The 17,829-nt window shown below is 40.2% G+C and overlaps 1 protein-coding gene and 1 long non-coding RNA gene across 6 annotated transcripts in view; one reads left to right on the top strand and one right to left on the bottom strand.

The window, feature by feature from the left end:
• ARID4A (AT-rich interaction domain 4A) overlaps positions 1-9,761 on the bottom strand; it is a 69,669-nt gene extending 59,908 nt beyond the window's left edge. Inside the window, exons 1-5 of one of the 3 annotated variants that reach the window (XM_012450969.3) lie at positions 9,616-9,761; positions 8,467-8,529; positions 6,472-6,582; positions 2,604-2,669; positions 1,537-1,627 (exon numbers count right to left, since the gene is read on the bottom strand). In XM_012450969.3, the coding sequence (XP_012306392.2) occupies positions 1,537-1,627; positions 2,604-2,669; positions 6,472-6,582; positions 8,467-8,472 (274 nt within the window). In that variant the 5' untranslated portion in view covers positions 8,473-8,529; positions 9,616-9,761. Of the gene's footprint in view, positions 1-1,536; positions 1,628-2,603; positions 2,670-6,471; positions 6,583-8,466; positions 8,530-8,630; positions 8,646-9,615 lie in introns of those variants that run through there. The other 2 variants (XM_012450971.3, XM_012450970.3) reach the window with 2 other exon arrangements.
• A 329-nt stretch (positions 9,762-10,090) lies between these two features.
• LOC135270431 (uncharacterized) overlaps positions 10,091-17,829 on the top strand; it is a 28,861-nt gene continuing 21,122 nt past the window's right edge. The window contains exons 1-2 of one of the 3 annotated variants that reach the window (XR_010338602.1): positions 10,091-10,361; positions 16,438-16,512. This is a non-coding gene — a long non-coding RNA (uncharacterized LOC135270431). Of the gene's footprint in view, positions 10,362-10,522; positions 16,513-17,829 lie in introns of those variants that run through there. The other 2 variants (XR_010338603.1, XR_010338601.1) reach the window with 2 other exon arrangements.

The raw sequence follows: 17,829 nt of genomic DNA, 5'->3' as shown, positions 1-17,829 counted from the left end.
TGCCATGTTGGCCAGGCTGGTCTGGAACTCTTGACCTCAAGCAATCCACCTACCTCCACCTCCTAAAGTGCTGGGATTACAGGTGCAAGCCACCATGCCCAGCTGCTTAGTTTTTAAACATTTAACAAGTATCAATAGGCATAGCTAAGCTTCCTAAAAATACGTAGTTCAGAATAATAGCACCATTGTGAACCAACACCAAATTCTAGGAAGTCCAGGAAGAATCAAAAGGTTAGAAAAAAGCAGTTACACACAGCAAATTGGTAGTACTAACAGAAGGCACAGGGTTAGAAACAGAAATTTTTAAGCAAAGCATAGTTCTTCACAACACTGAGCATCAACTGGATATGAATTATTTTTACCCAAAGCAACAAATCAAGTAAACTAAAAGTAAACCTAAATGATCATTTCTTTTATATCTACAAGAAAACCACAAAATAACTATACCACTTAAACCAAGAAATAAGTATAAAAACCAACAATGCTATAGATTGGATGTTATCCACAGCATTATGTAGTTTAAAAGTACTGAGTGAGAGGAGATTTGGAAATGTTACCTAATGCTATTCTCATCAACATAATGACAGTAACTACTGAAGTACTACTTTTAGGTTTTAACTCACATGAACTATACTTGTTGCTTCTTACTGTTAATACAATAAAGCTATCTAAAGCCAGTATAAGCGTATGCATGGATTGTTAAGAACACATTCATATTAGGAGCATCTGTATCTTTCTTGAAAGCTGTTTTTTGTTTTGTTTTGCTTTTGAGACCGAGTCTCACTCTGTCGCCCAGGCTGGAGTGCAGTGGCGCGATCTTGGCTCACTGCAACATCCACCCCCCAGGTTCAAGCGATTCTCCTGCCTCAGCCTCCCGAGTAGCTGGGATTACAGGCATATACCACCATGCCTGGCTAATTTTTGTATTTTTAGCAGAGATCGTGTTTCACCATGTTAGCCAGGCTGGTCTGAAACTTCTGATCTCAATTGATCCACCCACCTCGGCCTCCCAAAGTGCTGGGATTACAGGCATGAGCTACCATGCCTGGCCTTGAAAGCTGTTAATATGATCACCCACACTGTGTCGAAAATCAAAAAGTAAGTTACAATCACCTAGTCTTGAAGCTACTATGGTCAGAATTTTCTTAATCTATAAATTGTCTGACAACATCTACATTACCCTCACATAAAATATGTAGCAATACAATAAAGACTGCAACTATGCAATTTTAATTGCAATTATAGAAAAAGTGATCACAATAATGTGATCTAACTTTCTTGAAGAGAAACATCAAACTAACCTAAAACAAAAGTACATTCTTGGATGAACTAGACACAAGTGGCCAAGTTAGTGTAAGAGATAATTATTTTTGTTACCTATGGGGGCATTCTTCAAATTTTAGCCAGCTATATCCAGTAAACTGATGGGAAATAATACATATTTCTCTGCCAACACAATGATTCAGTGTATCCACAAACCACAGATATATGCAACCTCCAAATCAAATCTATGTGTTGAATTACTTAATTACTTACCCACGGTATACCAACTAGCATCTGTCAACTTGCTGATAATAGCTTCCTGAAAAGATCCATCAGATGTCCTTGTTTCAACAATAGCTCCCACCTAAAACATGAGTCCAAATTTCCTTACCAAATTTAAACAAATAAACCAAATCACTCCCACCAACCATATAACCTAGGTAAGAAAAATAAATACCATACTTATGATAATTCTATCTTACATTGTCTTAGATCTTTATCATTTATAGTACTTGTCTATTTATTATGCAATTTGAGTCCCAAAACACTTTGACAAAAGCTAGGTAGCTATTATGACCCCTACTTTACATAATGAAAACTGTGGTTCAGAAAGAGAAAATAATTTGCAAAGTCCAGGATGAGAGCCCAGTCTCAAATCTTACTTCAGAGCTTTTCCACTGTATCACAATGCCTTCAAGAAAATTAAATAGAATAACTGTAAAATTATAAGACAACCAAAATAGCCTCAATTTTCTTTCAAAGAAACATTGAATACCAGATTCAACATTTATATTTAAGGGACCTTTTAGATAAAGGTTCACCTGGAGAGAGAGGGATGGACCAGTTGACCTTCTTTCAGTTTCCAGACCTTTGCATATCAGATATTAACCAAAGTGGTACTCTGATATAACAGATTTATTATATAAACAAATGGATGGAAAACATAATCTAGGTATTCATTAAATTGAATTAGAAAGTGAACATGGTTTACTTGGTAAATTAGAACAAGCAAAGATTCAGGCTTATGATACTCAACTTAGAAGGCTAAACATCACCTCAGATACAGCAACAATGCGAAAAACGAAGTCAGGTATTCAAGAATTCAAAACAAAAAGGAAGGTGAAAAACTCAACATGTTTATATATATTAAACTACCCTTCTAGAAGATGTTTACTATTCTAAAACTTAGAATATAGCTATTGCAATATTTAAACCCTTTATTTGTACTATTTTCTGATTAACATGCTCATAAAATGTTAAATCTATGTAGAAATGTAAATTCAATAAATATGGTGTAAATCTATGATTATTTTAGATTTTAAACTGTACAACATACATACTCTTAAAGGACCCTTTACTTGGTCATCTTGTACCAATTGTGTGGTATTATCCTGTTTCAGGAGTACCTGAAAAACATTTTGCACAATAATTTGCATATTACTTTTAAAACATACATTTATAGTAACATTGTAACAATAAAGTCTCTAATTTATGCTTTCTTAGCACCCTGTGGTGACCTCTGCTATAATACTTGTTATATTCTCTTAACTGTGAGCTCCTTGAGGGCTGAGTCCTCCCTTCATTGCTATATCCCCAACAGTTAGCAAGTGTGAACGCACATTACCAGTACTTAATAACTATTTACTGAATGAACTATGTAACAATCTGTAGTGATTATTGTAAAAAAAAAAAAAAAAAAAAACTGCCTTCATTGCTTTTTATTAACAAATCACAAAAGGTTCTGACTGTCACCAAGTACACAAAGAACAAAAAAAGAGGATCAAACTGTATTGCCTATATGCAAGGTAAACAAAACCAGAACTCTCATCCTTTATAAAGCGAAGCTTAACAATAATCATAATATGCAATGATATAAACGAGTGCTCCCTTCCACTACACATTTAAATATAGAGTTGGTTACTACGATCCAAATAACAGATGGTCCAAATAAATTCAAAATCTAGGTAATGTACATATAAGACCTCCTAAAACAATCATTATATTAATTTTAAATAAATACGAGCCACAATACTAATAACAAATTTAAATTGTTAAAGAATCCCAAATAAATAGAGAGTAATCAAATCCTACATAGCTGACATGGTAAAAAGACTATATGAAAGAAAAAGAAATGAATGTCAGTTGGCAACTTATCATAATAAATACTTGAAGTTTCATCAAGAAAATTGAAATATAAAGTTTATATTAATATAGATCCATCTAATTATCTACCCTACAAATCACACTCCTTTACTCAATGTTTCTCAAACTTTTTTTTTTTTAGACAGAATCTCAACCTCCACTTCCCTAGTTTAAGCAATTCTCATGCCTCAGCCTCCAGGGTAGCTGGAATTACAGGCGTGCACCACCATGCCTGACTAATTTTTTTTTGTAGTTTTAGTAGGGACAGGGTTTCAACATTTTGGTCAGGCTGGTCTCAAACTTCTGGCCTCAAGTGATCTGCCCACACTGGCCTCCCAAAGTGCTGGGATTACAGGGCGTGACCCACCATGCCCAGCCTGATTCTCAAACTTTTAGCATGCATCAGAAATATTTACAGGGCGTATTAAAACACAATTACTGGATCTTACCCCCAGAGTTTCTGAAGAAGTAAATCTAGGGTAGGGAAAATTTGCATTTGGAACAAGTTCCCAGGTAAGGCTGACGCTGCTGGTCTAGGGCCACACTTTAGGAATCACTGCTCTAGTTCATTCATTCATTCAACAAATTTTGAGTGTCAACTACATACCACTATTCTATGTGTTGGGCATAGAACAAGCCAGACGTTTCCTCCTTTTATGGTGCTTAATTCCGGTAGGAAAACATCAGATATATAAGTGAATAAAACAAATTGCAAATTGCAATATAGCATGATCTAATACCAATGACAATAATTGTATGACAAGCACAGTAAAACAATCTGGAAGACCACATCAAATCTCTCTGGAGTAGTATCAAGGAGGACTTTCACAGTGTTCTATACCACTGCAGGATGAATACAGTTAACAATACTATATTACATGGTTTCAAATGGTGGAGAGCAGGATACTGAATATTCCCAACACAAAGAAATGAAAAATGTTTGAGATGATGGATAAGCTAATTATCCTGACTTAATCACCATACAGTATATGTAGCAAAACATAACCATATAGCCCATGAATATGTAAAATTATTATTTGTCAACTGAAATAAAATTTTTTAAGGAGGACTTCATAAACTATATTTATACCTCTATAATATTAAAAATGTTTATAATAAGCATTGATTACTTTAAGTATAAAGTAACAGAGACTATTAAAAATATATTCATATAAGAAAACTACTAGAAGTAATCACCAAAAAAAAAAAAAGTTATTCCCGAATAAAAGCATCTTAAAAAAATAATTTTTTTTTCCTTTGAGACAGGGTCTGGCCTTCTCATTCAGGCTGGAGTGCAGTTGCACAACCACAGCTCACTGCAGCCTTGACCTCCCAGGCTCAAGCAATTCTCCCATCTCAGCCTCCAGAGCAGCTGAGACCACAGATGCCTACACCACCTAATTTTATTATTTTTATTTTTGAACGGGCAAGATCTTGAATTCCTTGGCTCAAGCAATCCTCCCTCCTCAGACTTCCCAATTGCTGGGATTACAGATGTGAGCCACCTCGCACAGCCATATATATATTTATATTTATTTATTTTTTTTAAGTCAGTTTCACTCTGTCATCCAGGCTGGAGTGCAGTGGTGGAACTTCAGTTCACTGCAACCTCCACCTCCCAGGTTCAAGTGATTCTCTTGCCTCAGCCTCCTGAATAGCTGGGACTACAGGTCTGCACCACCATACCCGGTTAATTTTTTGAGACAGAGTCTTGCTCTGTTGCCCAGGCTGAAGTGCTATGGTACAATCTCGGCTCACTGCAACCTCCGCCTCCCGGGTTCAAGTGATTCTCTTGCCTCAGCCTCCTGAGTAGCTGGGATTACAGGCACCTGCCACCGCATCCAGCTAATTCTTGTATTTTTGTAGAGACAAGGTTTCATCATGTTGGTCAGGCTGGTCTTGAACTCCTGACCTCATGTGATTCACCCATCTTGGCCTCTCAAAGTCCTAGGATTACAAGCATGAGCCACCATGCCCAGTCTAATTTTTGCATTTTTAGTAGAGACAGGTTTTTGCCATGTTGGCCAGGGCTGCTCACTTCACCCTCCCTCAGTGCTGGGATTATGCCCAGCCCAAAGTTAACTTCTTAAATGCTTTTTTACACTATCTTGAAAACATAATTCCCATTGTATTTGTATTGTCTTAAACACTGAAATTGTCTCTACCTGAACATTATAAGAGGGGAGAAAATAGATTACAGTCCAAGTATGCTCCCACAAATAGTTAAGATCCAAATGACAGAAAATATCTTAGCATGGTATTTTGGTGGTAGCATTTTGTTGGTGGTAGCGTTTTGGAGTAATTTCCCTTTTTGAGGGTTTTTTTTTTTTTTTGGAGCTGGAGTTTCACTCTTGTCAGCCAGGCTGGAGTATAATGGTATCATCTCGGCTCACCGCAACCTACGCCTCCCAGGTTCAAGGGATTCTCCTGCCTCAGCCCCTCAAGTAACTGGGATTACAGACATGGGCCACCACGTTGGCTAATTTTGTATTTTTAGTAGATACACGGTTTCTCCATGTTGGTCTGGCTGGTCTCGAACTCCCAAACTCAGGTGATCCACCTGCCTCAGCCTCCCAAATGCAGGGATTACAGGCATGAGCCACCACGCCTAGCTTTATTTATTTATTTATTTATTTTTGAGATGGTAGTCTCGCTCTGTCGCCAGGCTGAAGTGCCATTGTGTGATCTCAGCTCACTGCAACCTCCTCCTCCCAGGTCCCAGCGATTTTCCTGCCTCAGTCTCAAGTAGCTGAGACTACAGGCACAGGCCACCACGCCTAGCTAATTTTTTTGTATTTTTAGTAGAGACACGGTTTCACCATATTGGCCAGGATGGTTTTGATCTCTTGACCTCGTGATCTGCCGGCTTCAGCCTCCCAAAGTGCCGGGACTACAGGCGTGAGCCACCAGCCAAGTTCTTTATTTCTCAATTTTTAATGAGCTTTTCCTGTAAGTTTAGTATATTAAGTATCTTCATATAATGACAATAAAATGCTGATTTGCAGTCTCTCCCCAACTTTCTTCAATCTAGAGTTAATAAAACTATTGCATAAAAAGAAATATTACCTTAACTTTCACCAGCCTTTTCACAGTCTTAATCTTTGCCTCACAGAAGGCACCTCGGTACTTGGCACTGACATCAGTTCCCACTGTCAGGTAGGCAGGCTCATCCGCCGCCTGGTGAAAAGAACATAAACTGTGAATGTCATTACTATGTCTCCCTACTCCAACCTCGAGTCTCATTAAAAGATTGTGTTTGAAGCATTAAGAATATTAAAATAAGCAAATCACACTGCCACGTATGCACCTATGCAACAATCTTGCATGTTCTTCACATGTACCCCAAAATCTAAAATGCAATTAAAAAAAAAAAAATTAAAAAAAGATTATTAAAATAACTTACTAGTATCACTGAAAATTTGAAAAATACCCTAAAGCAAACACTTGATTAGCAACCCTTTATTTTATATACTGATGTCCCGATATGATAAAATGTTTTAAAGGTGTAATTCAGAATTATCAGTGACGAAATACAATGTTTTTTCTCCAGATACAAAATTTTTCAAAAATTCTATTATTTATATAAGCAGAAAAATAAGACAGGAAAATGTTTCATATTACACATATCATAAAATTGTTATTCATTTATAGCCTCCTGAAAAATATATTTTTAATAATTATAGAATTATTAAAAAATGTAATAAATTTATTTAATTTCAAATTAAAATAAATATTGCTACTAAAACTAACACTAAAAATACATAATTGTTCACTGACAGCTATATAAAGGTAACATCTTTTCATAAGGAGAGTATAATTTGGAAAATTCATTGGCTAAAAGCTGCATTTGAAAGGTTTTAAGTTGGAATTCAGCCAATGAATGCAGATATGAACCCATGGCTCAAGACTTGTAGACATACCTAGTTTATCACACTAATCATCTTAGTATAAAAATATAAGCTTTACTAATAAACATCTACTTTTAGCAAATGGACATGATCAGAATGATACATCGAAAGATGTGAGAAATTTCACTCTACTCCTCATTTTAATCTTGACGGTAACAGGATGATTGTTATCTCAATCTGTCATTTTACCTTTTTTTTTTTTTTTTCAGAAGTTAAAGTGTATCCATCCAAGTTCAACTTAACATTGTTAAATGCAAAGGTAACAGTGTATACTTTGGAGATACGTTTTTAAGTAGAAATTTTTTTTTGTTTTCCAATAAGTTTTCCCAAGTAATATTAAAGAAAGTTAAATACGTCATTTACTTCGAGAAAATAGAAAACCACGAGAAAATTTGGGAAAATGTTGTGTTTCAGAGCTTAATATACTGAAACAGTAAATAAGACAGGAATTAGGTACCTTTTAAAGTAACTGCATTTACAGGATCTACAAATTGAATAGGAATGCTTTTGGCAAATAAAGATCTGACCTGAAACATTCAATGGCCACAGCATTCAAGAATGTTATATGAGATCCTTTCCCTTTAACCATCCACATACTGTTATTTGCAGTCATTCTCAGTAGAATATGTATCTTTTTAGGGTCAGTATATGTTATAAAACATTTACTGTTCAGATTTAACTAAAACTATAATATAGTTCAACTTCAAATATTTTATCCACATGAGTTCACTGAACACACAGAAGAAATGATACCTTCGTTACTTAATCCACGTATTCTTTCTCTTAGAAAATCACATTGGCACTGGGGAAGAAAAAAATTTTCAAAAAATCCCCCAAAGAACCAAAGCAGGACAAAAGCTTTACTTCTGCAAAGGTTGCTGCCAACACAGGAAGTGTTTAAAAATACTATCCTAATGGACAACAACTGAATGGCTGCACCAGCCTTTCCAAAGTGCTGCTACAGAGAGGGCCCAAACTCTGCATTTAGACACACAGATAATTTCTCACCCATTCAACACACCCTCCTTTGCCGAAACTGCTGCTCAGTGGGAACATCAATTTTGAGTAGCAAACAAATGACATTCCACGGCACTAGTCTCACGACTGGCAGTGTCCAGGGCACGAGGATCGGGGCAGCGTTGACTCCACTTACCTTCATTTTTGTTGGTGATCTGTGGGGTTCCAGCTCAGCGAGCTATCTTTGCAGTCGCTAGAACTACGGGGAGGGGGAAAGACCGGCACAGAATCAGTCAACTGCGGGAAGCGACCAAGGGAAAGAAAGTAAACAAACGCCAGCGGGCGGGGCAGAATTCTCACCGGCTAAGGGACAAGACCCCTCTCCGAGGGCGGACGCAGGATCTGAAGGGGCAGCTAGAACCCCACGCGCGCCAAAGGGCAGCTCGTTCCGCCCCGGAGCTCGCCAGCGGCCCACCGCGCCCCCGCCTCGATGGCCACTTGGACCCGGAATGGTCAACTCGGAGCCCCAGGACAGATAGCTCGGGAAAAGGGCAAGGCGCCGTTCGGGCTTCCCCAGGTCCCCTGCGGAGGCGACCGCCAAGCCTCCGCTCCGCTGTCCCCCGGATACCCCGACTTCGGCCCGCGCCCCGCCTCCGCCGCTCGGCCCCCTTGGCCCGCCCGGGGCCCGCGGTGGCGGCAGCGGAGTGTCACGGCGCCATTGCTCTCGTTCCTTCGCTCTGCACCATGTCAGGAAGGAGAAGCGCTCCTTCACCCGAAGGGGCAGGGGCCGCGGCCTTCAGCTGGGAGCCGCCAGAGATCCGGGAGAACCGCGCGGGGGAAGGGGCGGGGGGCGGAGGGGAGGAGGAGGGGAGGTGGCCCGGACAGGGTGTGGGAGGGGAGGGGAACCGCACCGCAGCAGCCGCCGCCTCCTCCCTGCGCCCGCCTCAACTTTTTGTACAGCCCAGAGAGGTATCAGCCCCCAGCCCCTCGAGTCCTGCCACGGACTCCGCAGGGGTGGACGCGCCGCAGAGTTGGGGGACGGCTCCAGCCCGCTTCTACCGCGCGGAAGCAAACTTAGCGGCGCAGCCAGCCCCACAGCCATTTTCCCGGGAACCCGGGGAAGCGGACGAGGAGGCGGCTGCAGCGGCGGCGGCGGCGGTTCCCGCAGTTGCTGCCGCTGCTCCACGGCTGGCCCCTTCCCTTGCGCTAGCCGCACCACTTGCCTAGCATCCCTCTCCCCACCTTCGAAGCTTCCAACTGCACCGGGACCCCGGGCAGCAGCAGCAGCTGCTGCTACTGCTGCTTCGTCCATTCAGTGTCCCCCGATTCCCCTCTCCCCACCTACCAACTGCGGGTGAAGTGCGCGCTGTCAGCTCCAGAGTCCTCCGCCCCTCTGACCTCCGTGGGCCCCCGTCCGGGCAGCACCACTCCCGGCCGCGGCGACAGTTCCTGCGCCCCGTTCCCCACTCGCCCCGATTTACTGCCACAATCCACCAAATAACAAGCTGTTGAGCCGACTCGCTTCTACACGAACTCCTATTGGCTGCTCATGACGCCGAAGAGCTTCGTATAGGACCTCGCTACCTGCCGTCCTCATTGGATGTAGCTCTGAAACTTCATGGATTGGTGCGAAAAACAGCAGGTAGGACATCTTCCACTTATGATTGGTTTTTTCTGAAGACCAACGTTATTGGAGAGTTGGTTATTGAGTAAGCAAGTCCTGAGAATTGATTGGTAGACACGACTCCGGATGTGCTTGACTGGGCACTGATTGGTGAATTGAGGGGGTCAGGAAGAGCAGTTCGGCACGAGGATTGGCGGCGGAGTGTCCCATGGAAACGGAACCCAGAATTGCAGCCAGGGGCTTACACGGGGGCGGGGCAGTGTCTTTCCTAGGCGCCTGCGCCAAACCAGCTTCCCGGCGCCATTTTGTCTCGGCAGCGGTGGCTGCAGGTCCATCGCATTTTGGGTTTCTGGCGAGGAGGAAACGGAGTTTTCATCTGGTAGATTCGTTTTTCTGCGGCAGCCATCCACCGTTTCCTCCAGGACAGCACCTAGTCTTGGACAGAGGAGTCTCAGAACTGTCAAAAGGTCAGTTGGAGGCTGTGGTTGTCCGATTGACTTGGGGGGATGGCGCAGCTCTAGCGGCACCGGCACCGGAAGTGAGGGGGCCGCGGGCAGCCATGGTTTAAAATCAGTTCTCCTTGGCGGCGGGGTGGGGAGAAGGGGTGGGATGAAAGGGGGCGAGGCTTCCTCTCCCGCCGAGAGAAAGAGAGAGAGGTGGTGAGAGAAACCTCTTTCTTGGAGGTGGTCATTTGGGCTCTCGAGAATGTGAGAGATTTTCTGGATTCTGTCCCTCTCTGAGCAGTCGTTCCTGTCTTTGGAAATGCATTTCGAGGACTTACCATATTCTCCACCACCTGTTTGGCACCAGCTGTAGGAGCCTCTTAATTAAGACAGGGAAGAAGTGGTTCTTAAAAACATCCTGCTTGGAGAGAGCTTTCCGCGTGCTCCTCGCGCGATAAAGCTGTGAGGAAACTGGAGAAAGCGCTGGCTTTCTGGATGCTGAAGAGTTTACTCGCCAGCGCAGACGCTGCTTCTGTGACCTTAGACAAGCGTGTGTGTCACTCTGCACGAGGCTTATGCTACTTTTTGAAAGGAAACAGTGATTTTGCAGGACTGTAAACATCTTAGACACAAGGACGTCCCAGATAAGATAGACGTTGATCTTGTTCAGTTAACGTCTTGTGTTTTGTTCAGTGAAACAGACACATATTTTTAAATAGTGAAATTGGAGTATAAATTGACTAGTTGTTTTATAGAATGGAATGATTTTTTAAATGTGACATATTGTCTGTAATACCCACGTGGACTAAATTTTCTCAGTAAGAAAACGTCTTAGCAGAATCAGTTTTTTATTTATAACAGGAATTTTGCTCAAAAGTGCTCATTAAGAAAGTGAAATGTATGTTGGTATTTCTAGTGAGTGACCTAGTCACACTGGATAGATCCTAATAATTACCCTGAATACCTGTTTTAAACCGTACTGCTATATTGGTGGAGCTCAAGACTAGAAAATGGTTGTGTGATTTAACAATTACTGGGGTTTTTGGCAGTTGTGCTGAAGAAAACAACGTCTCAGTGGCAAATATCTCAAAGCATTACTGAGGTGAGTCATAATGTCTGTAAAAATCCTTAGAATTACGAGGGACCACCTGGAAAAACTTTCTATGGCTTAGTAGAGGAATACTAGAATGGACGAAAAGTAGTTCAAAGATGTTTTGTTTGTTCAGATTCAAATGAGTCTATATAATTAGCTTCCTGGTGTAATATTTTAGAATGAAATCCCAAAATTAGGACATCCTTAGGGATTTGTTTACCCATTTATGTGGTTCTCATTTCTGGATTTCGAAGTACCTGATGTTTTTATCATAAAACATGCGTATTTCAGTGGCTCACGGCTGTAATACCAGCACTTTGGGAGGCCGAGGCGGGTGGATCACCAGAGGTCAGGAGTTCCACACTAGCCTGACCAACATAGTGAAACGTCGTCTCTACTAAAAATGCAAAAAATTAGCTGGGCGTGGTGGTGGGCACCTGTAATCCCAGCTACTCGGGAAGCTGAGGTAGGAGAATCACTTGAACCCGGGAAACCGAGGTTGCGGTGAGCTGAGATCGCGCCATTGCATTCCAGCCTGGGCAACGAGAGCGAAACTCCGTCTCAAAAAAAAAAAAAAAAAAATGCATATTTTTGTGATACCCACTCCACCTATTTAAAAATTTCTCATGTAGAAAAGATCTTGTAAATAGGAGTGTTGAGGGGGTGAAGCAGTTTTTTAGAAGACCTTCTAAAGCAAACAGTATATTACTGAACTTTCCATGTAGTAAGCATCCATAATTCCACTATCAAAGTTTAAACTGTTATTATCTAATCCAAGTAATACATGGACATTTGAATATTACTAAAAAGCCCAAAGAAGAATACAAAAATCTCTTCCCTCCACCAAAAGATAGTTACAGTTTAAACTGTAGTTATATATGACACGAAAGGCTTTGTCTTTCTTGGTTTTGTTTTAGAAAATATTTCTTACCATCTGTTTTTGTTTATAGACATTGAGACATTGAAAATATTTCGTCGTAAAGCATCTTTTATATCTTCATAGTGTTTTGTGGGATAAATACACTTTATGTAACCTGCTTATTTTTATATCACAGCAGTAATGTCAGTGAATGTCCTCGTACATGTTTTGCAAAATACTATGTCTAAGAAAGTTGTTGCAGAAATTATTGTGGTTTTTGCATTATTGGCATTTGCCATTTGATGTTAGACTACATTGTTAAATAAATGTGGATATGTTATACATAATTTTAATGGGCATTTCTTTGTTTTTTTTTGCTAATGATTTACTACTTGCTGTTTATTTCATGTTTATTTTATTTATTTATATATTTATTTTGAGGTGGAGTCTTGCTCTGTCACCCAGGCTGGAGTGCAGTGGTACGATCTCGGCTCACTGCAACCTCTGCCTCCCGGTTCAAGTGATTATCCTTGCCTCAGCCTCCCGAGTAGCTGGGACTACTGGCGTGTGCTACCATGTCCGGCTAATTTTTCGTATATTTAGTAGAGACAGGGTTTCACTGTGTTAGCCAGGATGGTCTCGATTTCCTGACCTCATGCTCTGCCCACCTCTGCCTTCCAAAGTGGTGGGATTATAGGCTTGAGCCCCCTTGCCTGGCCTGCATGTTTATTTTAGATTATGAAAATGATGTTAGACAAAAAACATATTTGAGCAGTTTTCTTATTTGAGTTCAAAATGGGTCAAAGCAGCAGAGACACCTCACAACAACAGCAGTGCATTTGGCTCAGGAACTGTTAATGAACGTACAGTGCAGTGGTGGTTGAAGAAGTTTTGCAAAGAGGAGGAGAGTCATGAAGATGAGGAGCTTAGTGGCTAGCTGTCAGAAGTTGATAACTGCCAGTTGAGAGCAATCAGCAAAGCTGATCCTCTTAAAACTATTTGAGATATTGCCAAAGAACTCAATGTGGACCATCTGTAGTCCTTCAGCATTTGAAGTAAATTGAAAAGTGAAAAAGCTTGATAAGTGAGTGCCTGTTGTTTGCCCTTATTCTACACAACCACAAATCATTTCTTGATCAGATTGTGAGGTTCAAGAAAAAGTGGATTTTATATGACAACCGGGGATGGCCAGCTCAGTGGTTGGGCTGAGAATATGCTCCAAAGCACTTCCCAAAGCCAAACTTGCACCAAAAAAAGGTCATAGTCACTGTTTGGTGGTCTGCTGCTGGTCTGATCCACTACAGCATTCTGAATCTGGAGGAAACCATTACATCTGAGAAGTATGCTCAGCAAATTGATGAGATGCACCCAAAACTTGGCAACACTTGCAGTCAGCATTGGTCAACAAAAAGAGGCCGGCCCAATTCTTCATGACAATACTTGTCCACATGTTGCACAACTTCAAAAGTTGAACAAATCAGGTTATGATGTTTTGTCTCATCTGCCATATTCGCCTGACCTCTCCAACCGACTACCACTTCTTCAAGCATCACGACACCTTTTTGCAGGGAAAAAAACTTCCATAACTAGCAGGATGCAGGAAATGTTTTCCCCAGAATTCATCAAATCCTGAAGCACAGATTTCTACACTACAGGAATAAACAAACTAAAAAATGTGTTGATTGTAATTGTTCCTATTTTGATTAATAAAGATGTGTTTGAGCCTATTTATAATGATTTAAAATTCACAGTCTGAAACTGCAATTACTTTTCGACCAGTGTAGATGCTGAATTTTAGATGCTGAAATTTCTAGGCATCTAAATCTTTTACATTCCTGATTATTTTTGGAATAATCTCCCAGAAGTGGAAATACAAGGCTGAAGGCCTGATGTGGTGGCTGAATCCTGTAATCCCAGCACTTTGGGAGGCCGAGGCGGGTGGATGGCTTGAGCCCAGGATTTCAGGACCAACCTGGGCAACATAGCGAAACATCCTCTCTACAAACAATGCAAGAATCAGCCAGCATGCGGGAGGTCAAGGCTGCAGTGTGCTGTGATTGTGCTACTAAACTCCAGCCTGGGCAACAGTTGAGACTTTGTCTCATGTATGTATATGTGTGTATATATATGTGTGTGTGTGTGTGTATATTATATATTTAAGGCTAGGGATGCTTATACAGTAGTGTATCAAAAAGCTTTTCTTACTGCATTTAACATTTGTTGTCCTTTTCATTACTGTCTCCCCACCCTATTTTCTGGTTTTTCTTTAGCTTTATTTTTTAACATTCTCTCTTGGACCTCTGTTTCTTCAAGTAGAAATATCACAGTCTTTAAGTTACACATACCATAAAATATATGAGACTTTTTCTTGGACCCTAGGATTTTTTTTTTAGACTTTATATATTTTTTTCACTTTAGGTGAGCATTTGTACAGTGAAACATTTTACTACACAGAAGTGATGTTTAGGAATACTAACAAATTATTTTTATGGTCTAGTTAGTTGAATTTCACTGCTTCATTTTTCCTTGTAGCCTTCTCTAAACTTTCCCATTCTTGTGTGCATTCATTCCTCAGAGCCTTGGTAGCCTGATAATAAAGACGTGTGTCTCACCACACTTTCTTTGCATTTGTTTGACTCTTCCCAAATTTGAAACTTTGTTCCCAGAAAGCAGCAGCTGTTTTATTTAATCACTGTTATGTTCCTTCACCTCTGTAGATGCTGCTTCTGAATCTGTATGCACATTTGTATATAAAATGTGAAACATCTTTTGGTTTCTTGGGGTTTTTCTTTCCTTTTTTCTTTCTTTTTTTCCCTTTTTTGTTGTGTTGTTTTGTTTTTGAGACAGGATCTCTGTCACCCAGGCTGGAATGCAATGGCATGATCCTAGCTCATTGTAGCCTCAAACTCATGGGCTCAAGGGATCCTCCTACTTTGGCCTCACAAGTAGCTGGGACTACAGGTGTGCACCATCAGGCCCAGCTAATTATTTTTTTGGTTGCCCAGGCTTGTTTTTCAATGTAATGTCTTTTAACAATAATTCTTTCCTGAAAATTAATGTTTCACAGATGCTGTTTTAACCTTAAATTTTTAAAATATTCCAAATACTTAGTTTAATACTGAATTGATTTGTAATTGATAATGAAATGTAGATTTAGGTGACCAAGAAGAATGTATCATGTTTGCTTTGGCAGTTCACCTACTAAAATTAGAACGATATAGCAATTAGCATGGCTTCTGTGCAAGGATGACATAGGAAGCATTTTATTTAAAAATAAAAAGTTAAAGCCAGGTGCGGTGACTCACTCCTGTAATCCCAGCACTTTGAGAGGCTGAGGCGGGCATTCGAGACCAGCCTGACCAACATGGAGAAACCCTGTCTCTACTAAAAAATACAAAACTAGCCAGGCGTGGTGACACATGCCTGTAATCCCAGCTACTTGGAAGTCTGAGGGGGGAGAATCACTTGAATCCAGGAAGTGGAGGTTGCAGTCAGCCGAGATGGCACCATTGCACTCCAGACTGGGGAACAAGAGCGAAACTTTGTCTCTAAATAAATAAATTAAATTAAAAGCAAAGAATGTATCAGGAGTATTAGTTTTTTCGGGCTTCTTTTTATTCCCCAATCCTTTTTTAAGCATTTTATAGTATCTCGATGGTAACTATAGATGAATATTAGTAGTTACCAGACAATGTCTTGGGTATAAAACAATAAAATTATGATATAATTGTATTTTTGTAACCTGTTAGTTCAATGAGCCCAAACTAATAAGAGTCATAATTACCAACTTTTTAATGTTTCTGTGACATAAAGCTATATTGAAGAATGTTTTATTTCTTTGATCAAGAGTTTAAGAATATGTCATTGGCTTCCCAGTGTGATATTTTAGACTGAAATCTCAAAATTAGCACATCCTTATGGATTTGTCTGCCCATTCATGTGGTTCCCAGTTTTAAGTACTTGATATTTTTATCCCAGAACACCATAAACATGTTTGTGATTTTTTTTAAATCACTCTTATCAATGAGAGTGTTTAGGAGGGAAGTAAATTTGTGTGTGTGTGTGTGTGTGTGTGTTTAAATAAACAGTCTGTATTCTGAATGAGCTATAACATACTCAAATTTTTTAAAAAGTCTTTTGTCTTTTAGAGTAAGACTGATTTTGTGGGAAAATAAAGCAAGGTGTTCCAGTTTTTAAAAACCTAGATCTGCAATCTGTTTGTGGTAAGTAATTTTATTTAGCTACTCTTAGGTAATCAAGACTGGTAATGTTGCTCGTGTGTGTGTGTGTGTGTGTGTGTGTGTGTGTGTGTGTGTATCTTTTGAAAAATGATAGAATTTGTTCAACTATACAGTTATTTCTGTACACATGAGTATATATTGAGAAGGGGAAATGATTGCTACTGAATGTTGCAGCTTTCGTAAAGATTTAATTTATGGAAATTTACATAATTTACTTACTTGTAACCAAAGCAGACTTTGTCTTTTGCCCTGTTAGATTTTTTTTCTTCTTGAGACAGAGTCTCGCGCTGTCACCCAGGCTACAGTACAGTGTTGCAATCTCGGCTCACTGCAACCTCCACCTCCTGGATTCAAGCAATTCTCCTGCCTCAGCCTCCTGAGTAGCTGGGAATACAGGTGTGCGCCACCACGCCCAGTAATTTTTGCATTTTTAATAGAGATAGAGGTTTCACCATATTGGCCAGGCTGGTCTCGAACTCCTGTGACCTCATGATCTGCCCACCTCGGCCTCTCAAAAGTGCTGGGGCTACAGGCGTGAGCCACCGCACCCAGCGATGTGTTAGATTTAACTGCTGATTTTATGGCCACATGGAGTCATAGATAATGGTTTCGTTTCACCAATAATTCAAACTAGAATGACAGCATATTTTGGGATTCAGATTCAAGCAGATGTGAGTTGCCTAATGGCTTTCCTACAAGGATCTATGCTTCAGGAGCTTATGGTCAATAAAAAAGACAATGTAATTACACATGTGGAAATTAATTAGTTATTTCAAAAGATTTAAGCAATTTATGTAACCTTATAGATTTAAATGGAACCCGTTAATAGATTTATCAAAGTTCTGTATATAGTCAGATCTAGTGGTTCTTTTAAAGGACAAATTGCTTTAGAAAGCAGAGTAGAAAGAAATGTATAGTGGTTGTTAAAGGCTTTTCACGGAGAGTGAAATATAATGTGTAAAATTAGAAGGAGAGAAGACATTCTAATTGGATGAAAGGTTGTGAGCAAGAATATAAGAAAATCTGTATTTGGAACAGAGGGTAAACCAGCTCAGAAAGGATGATTGGCTGAAGATTATGTAGGGAAAATTGCATGTGGCCAGCCTACTAGTGTTTCAGCTGCACGTCCGAATCCAGTGGAGTATTACAGGGTTCTAGAGGGTCTTAGAAGATTGGATGTAAGCAGAAATTGACCATTATATTTGTTTTGTCTTATTTCCAATTTTACAAATTCTAATGGAACTAAAAAATAAAATCGGCCAGGCTTGGTGGTCACACCTGTAGTCCCAGCAGTTTGGG

This window comes from Aotus nancymaae, unplaced genomic scaffold (assembly GCF_030222135.1).
Source record: "Aotus nancymaae isolate 86718 unplaced genomic scaffold, 86718_ANA_hifiasm-v0.15.2.pri h1tg000062l, whole genome shotgun sequence".
Lineage (NCBI taxonomy): Eukaryota > Metazoa > Chordata > Mammalia > Primates > Aotidae > Aotus > Aotus nancymaae.
This window is presented reverse-complemented; position numbering and strand designations above follow the sequence as displayed.